At 63.4% G+C, this 4,831-nt stretch overlaps 2 protein-coding genes across 3 annotated transcripts in view; one reads left to right on the forward strand and one right to left on the reverse strand.

Moving 5' to 3' along the window:
- SHD (Src homology 2 domain containing transforming protein D) overlaps positions 1–3,468 on the forward strand; it is an 8,778-nt gene extending 5,310 nt beyond the window's left edge. For both annotated transcript variants that reach the window (XM_006171795.3, XM_006171796.3), the window contains 3 exons: positions 758–881; positions 1,616–1,735; positions 3,186–3,468. In XM_006171795.3, the coding sequence (XP_006171857.1) occupies positions 758–881; positions 1,616–1,735; positions 3,186–3,384 (443 nt within the window). In that variant the 3' untranslated portion in view covers positions 3,385–3,468. The remainder of the gene's footprint in view (positions 1–757; positions 882–1,615; positions 1,736–3,185) is intronic.
- An 864-nt stretch (positions 3,469–4,332) lies between these two features.
- Positions 4,333–4,831, reverse strand: part of TMIGD2 (transmembrane and immunoglobulin domain containing 2) — a 9,483-nt gene continuing 8,984 nt past the window's right edge. Inside the window, exon 5 of the mRNA XM_027769605.1 lies at positions 4,333–4,725. Within this exon, the coding sequence (XP_027625406.1) occupies positions 4,511–4,725 (215 nt within the window). The 3' untranslated portion in view covers positions 4,333–4,510. The remainder of the gene's footprint in view (positions 4,726–4,831) is intronic.

A 4,831-nucleotide genomic window follows, 5' to 3' on the forward strand; every position in this document is an offset into this window, starting at 1 on the left:
AACCCCCCCCCCCCCGGGGGATGGCCATGCCGCAATCCCTTCTCCTCCATTCTCCTCTCAGCATCTTGGGCACGCACGCACACGCGCCCGGGGCAGATTTCTTAGTAGCCACCAGCCAGGGCAATCTCTAGCTGAATTTGGGGAAGCTCCGTCACATCTCTGAACCCTAGTCTTCGCTTCCAAAAAAGAGATAATGCCTGCTATAAAAAATGAAATACTTTAGGGCTCCCACATGACTGACCCCGGTTCAAGTCCTGGACCTGGCTTGATAATTAAGGTGTTTGGGACCAGCAGTTAGCGTAATGGCTATGTCGCTGGACTCCCATGTAGTCCACCACAGTTCGCGTCCCGGACCCGGTGGCTTAAAACTCACGCCGGGCGCGTGTGCGAGTGTGCCCAAGATCCCGAGAGGAGAATGGAGGGGAAGGGATTGCGGCGTGGTCATTCCCCCCTCGGGGGTGATTTCTAGCCTTCTGTCTCTCTGTCTTTCTCTGTCTGTCAAGCGCATGCGCCCTATAGCAAAAACCTCTCCAAAAAAAATTAAGGTGTTTAACGTCAAGCACCTGCTGAAACCCAAGCCCCTTTCTTTTGGAGGCTAATGGGTTGCTCCTGTGCCAATCCAGCCCCGCCCACCCGTGGCTCTGATAGGTTGCCCGAAACCGGTCCCGCCTCCCCGCTGAACCCCCATTGGCCGCCCGTGCCCCACGCCCACGCGGTGGGCTGGGCTTCACCCTTGGCTCTCTAACGCTCCCTCCAGTGCAGTTTGACAGTCCGGAGTGGGAGAGGACGCCAGGCGCAGCCAAGGAGCTCCGGAGACCCCCGCCCAGAAGCCCCCAGCCCGCGGAGCGCGTGGACCCAGCCCTGCCCTTGGAGAAACAACCGTGAGTGGCGAAGGGGAGGGCCCCTCGCGTCTGCTGTAGGCTCTGGCTTAGCAGGGCCAAGTTCGTCCTTCCCCCCGGGGGCGGGCGTGCTTCGACGCACCCCCTCGCGCATTCTTGTCTCCCCCTGGCGCCAGAGCCGGCTGCGTGCCAGACACCCGCTGCCATCAGCCAGAATCCGGTTCCCTTTCCCTGGGCTCCAGGGTCTGGGTCCCAGTCCAGGTTCTGCATCTGCGGGCTGTTGGCCCCGGGAGAGTCCCTTAACCTCTCTGAGTCTCAGGTTCAAAACCCCCACGGGAATGTCCTCCCTCGCCGGGCTGTGGGCTAGGAGCTCGAGAGCGAAGACAGAAATAATTTCCCCCCTCCAGGAAATGTTGGGACCAGGAGCTGCAGGCGGGGCGGTGGCGGGGGCAACGAGCTGGGAGATGCTGAGCCCCCTTTGAGCCCTGCAGCCTGGGGGCTCCTCCCGGGACTCTCCACGTCCCCAGAGCCCGGGCAGTGCTGTCACCGCCCTTCCCAAACCTGCTCGTTTAGGCGGACGCCATTGCAAAGCGAGGCGGGGGCAAAGGCCTCTGGTCTCCGTGTTCTTCCGATACCCACCTGGGCCAACCTGGGCCGGGCCTGTTTGGCTGTCCGGCGCTGTGGACTTCGGGTCACAAGCCCTGGGCGTGGTGCTAGCCCACCCGGGGTGGGTTTGCAGGGACTGGTGGCTTTCATGAGATTCCCCCCACTCCTAGGTGGTTTCATGGCCAGCTGAGCCGGGCAGACGCTGAGAACCTGTTGTCCCTCTGCAAGGAGAGCAGTTACCTCGTGCGGCTCAGTGAGACCAGCCCCCAGGACTGCTCCCTGTCCCTCAGGTGAGAGCCCAGCCCGGCACGGAGGGACACAGGACGCACGGGCACCTTCCGGGTTAACTCCGTGCCAGCACAGGGATGTGGCTCCCGTAGCTAGTGACTGGGGCTCCTAGGACCGGGAAGGGGGGACCACCGGCGTGGTCCTTCTGGAAGTGAGCGCCCGGTCATAGGACGTATGCAGGAGGAAGTGGGAGCCGTACAGGAGATCCAGGTCTTGGGGCAGATGAGAACGAAAAGTTTAAAAGTTCCCTGGGACAGCAGATGGCGTAATGGTTAGGTCATGGGACTCCCACATAGTTGACCATGGTTCAAGTCCTGGACCTGGGGGCTTAAAACTCACACGGTGTGGGACCAGCAGTTGGCCTAATGGCTATGTCGCTGGACTCCCATGTAGTCAGCCGCAGTTCGAGTCCTGGATCCGGTGGCTTAAACTCACGCCGGGCGCGTGTGCGTGCATGCCCAAGATCCCGAGAGGGGAATGGAGGAGTATCTGACTATTAAGACTCCAAAGGTCTGTACCAGACAGCTGGGCTCGAGATTTAAAGGAAAGGATGAGAAGGGCTTTGGGGCAGGGGCAGATCCTGACCGCTGCTCCCAGCTGTGGGACCTTAGCGAGCGAGCTCACCCTCTCTGGGCCCGTGTCCTCACCCGTGCCGTGAGGACAAGGTAGTCACCTTCCCGATGGTCCTGTGATGATTAAATGACAGGTGAGGAACGGGCAGGCCTGGGCGACAGGAAGTGCTTAATTCACGTCATCACACACCCTGCAGTCCGAGGTTCTAGGTCCTGCTGCCCGCCAAAGTCAGAGGAAAGGGGTTCACTAGGGCACCCCAGGAGAGGTCTTACAAGGGGTCAGGGAGTGTAGAGATTGGGACGGTCTGAGGATGCCCACAGGAGCCCTGGGCACCCCGCTAGGCTCATCCCCTCCTTGAATATGTGTTTACCAAGCATCTGCTGTTGGTAGCTGCGCTTTGACAGACAGTGTTATTTCTGATAGCGATAAGGGCCAAGACCAAACCGAAACCGTGAGAATCAGACAGTGCAACCCAGGGAGGCCTCCTGGAGGAGGTGACATCCGAGCTGAGCTGGGAGGAAATCAAGGAAAAGTGTGTGCAGGGTGGAAAGCATTGCCTTTCGGGGTGTCCTGAGCTGCCCCAGGGTTTGGGAGGAGTTCTGCCATGCCCCATGGCTGGGGTGAGGACAGGGCTTGAGGGGGGGCAGGAAACCGTTGGAGGCCACAGTCAGCCAGGTGTGCTCTGGGGTGAGAGAGGTCCGGTTCTGGTTTGGGGGTGGGGAGCTCCCAGACTCCAGCCCACCTCATAGGGAGCAGCCTGAGAAGGCACCGGAACCACCCTTGGAGGGCCCGAAGATGGCCCCCAGGACGCGGGGGCTCTGGGGCTGGGGGCGAGGGTGGGCGTGGGGTGCTCAGGGCTCCCCCGATCCCCACTCCCAGGAGCAGCCAGGGCTTCCTGCACCTGAAGTTCGCGCGGACCCGAGAGAACCAGTTCGTGTTGGGCCAGCACAGCGGCGCCTTCGCCAGCGTGCCCGAGCTGGTCCTGCACTACAGCTCGCGCCCCCTGCCGGTGCAGGGCGCCGAGCACCTGGCCCTGCTCTACCCGGTGGCCGCGCAGGCTCCCTGCCCCGCGCCCTGACCTACCGCCGCGCGCGCCGGGAGGACCGAGGACCGACTCCCCGCCCCTCCAGCCCCTGCACCCCTCCAGGATCTGGGATCACTGGCCTGCAAATAAATAAGTTATTGTCAGCCTCCGGCGTGCTTTCTGGGCTGCAGGAGAGGGGGACCTTCAGCCCTCAGGCCTGGTCCCCCCTGGAAAAGTGGCCACCGCGAGTGTCCGGCAGGGCCCTGGGAGCCGTCCCCAGGCATCAGCCCGACGGGAAGCTGAGACCTTTGTAGGGACAAGAGTGCCCCAGCTCGCTCTGGGCGACGGAGTGGAGTCGGGAGCCTCAGTCTCGCGCACCTGGAGCTAGAGACAGGGCCGGGGAGACGCGATCAGGCGGAGGGGCAGGAGAAGCCCCCCCCACCAAGATGGACCCTCCGGCCGGCCCCGCCCCCAGCCTCCTCTGCAGCGGGGCCTGATGGGCAGAAAGGACATCTGTCCCCATGGAAACAGCATGAGTGGGGGAGGGGAGCCAGGCCCAGCTGGCGTCTTCAAGGTGACAGTCGGGCGGGAGACTAGGAGGGACAGATGGACAGAGAGACATCCTACTTGTCCTGACCCTGGGTCTACCTGGGACCCGGCTTCTCTGCAGAGTCCTGGTTCCCGGGGTCCAGGCCTGTCTCAGAGGCCTGACCCAGCCTGCAGAATCAAGTTATTGTCACGTGTCCTTTTCAGGTGCCAGGAGGTCCTGGCATCCCCCCCTCCAGCCCGGCTTGCCCTGGGCAGACACCAGCTGGGCCGGGGGTCTTCCAGCGCAGGGCACTGCTTGGAGGCTGGGGCAGCTCTTCCCTGTCCCCAGTCACATCTCTAAAAGGAAAGGGACAGGAGGAGCCCCAGCCACAGTGGGCCACCCCTGGAGGCACTGGGACCCACAGGTGACCCCCAGGGCCCTCGAGCATGCCCAGTCACAGCAAGCTCTCACTGCTCTGTCCGCCAGCCTTTATTGAGTGTCCGGAGGTGACAGGCCATCCAGGGCCTAGAAATGAGTCCCCGCCGCTCCCCAAGCAGTTCCGCCTTCTCACAGCCACTGCTCGGCGCCCCCAGGGCCCTCGGCGTCCCCCTCAGTTTAGGGGATGCCCTTGGCTGCCCTGAGGGGCCTGGGTCAGGAGAGAGCCAGGATGCGATCTGGACGTGGCTGGCAGGCCCCCGGCTGCGGGAGAGAGTCTGAATAGGCGCTCGGGCCTGTCTGGTCCTCACCGCGGGCGTCCAGCACCTTCCGCTGGCCAGCCCAGGCCTCGGTCTTCTTTGGGGCCCTGCGGGGCTGGTACAGGACGTTGGAGTACAATGCATTTCCTGCGGGGGCGTGGAGAGGGGACAGTCACGTAGGCCCAGCACGGGGGACTTGGGCCGGCCTGCTCCTCCCGCCTGGCAGCCCACCGCCCCCTGCCCCTACGCCGGACTGGGTGAGGGCGGGCGCGGGGTG

Source organism: Tupaia chinensis, unplaced genomic scaffold, assembly GCF_000334495.1.
Source record: "Tupaia chinensis unplaced genomic scaffold, TupChi_1.0 Scaffold149964_2, whole genome shotgun sequence".
Lineage (NCBI taxonomy): Eukaryota > Metazoa > Chordata > Mammalia > Scandentia > Tupaiidae > Tupaia > Tupaia belangeri.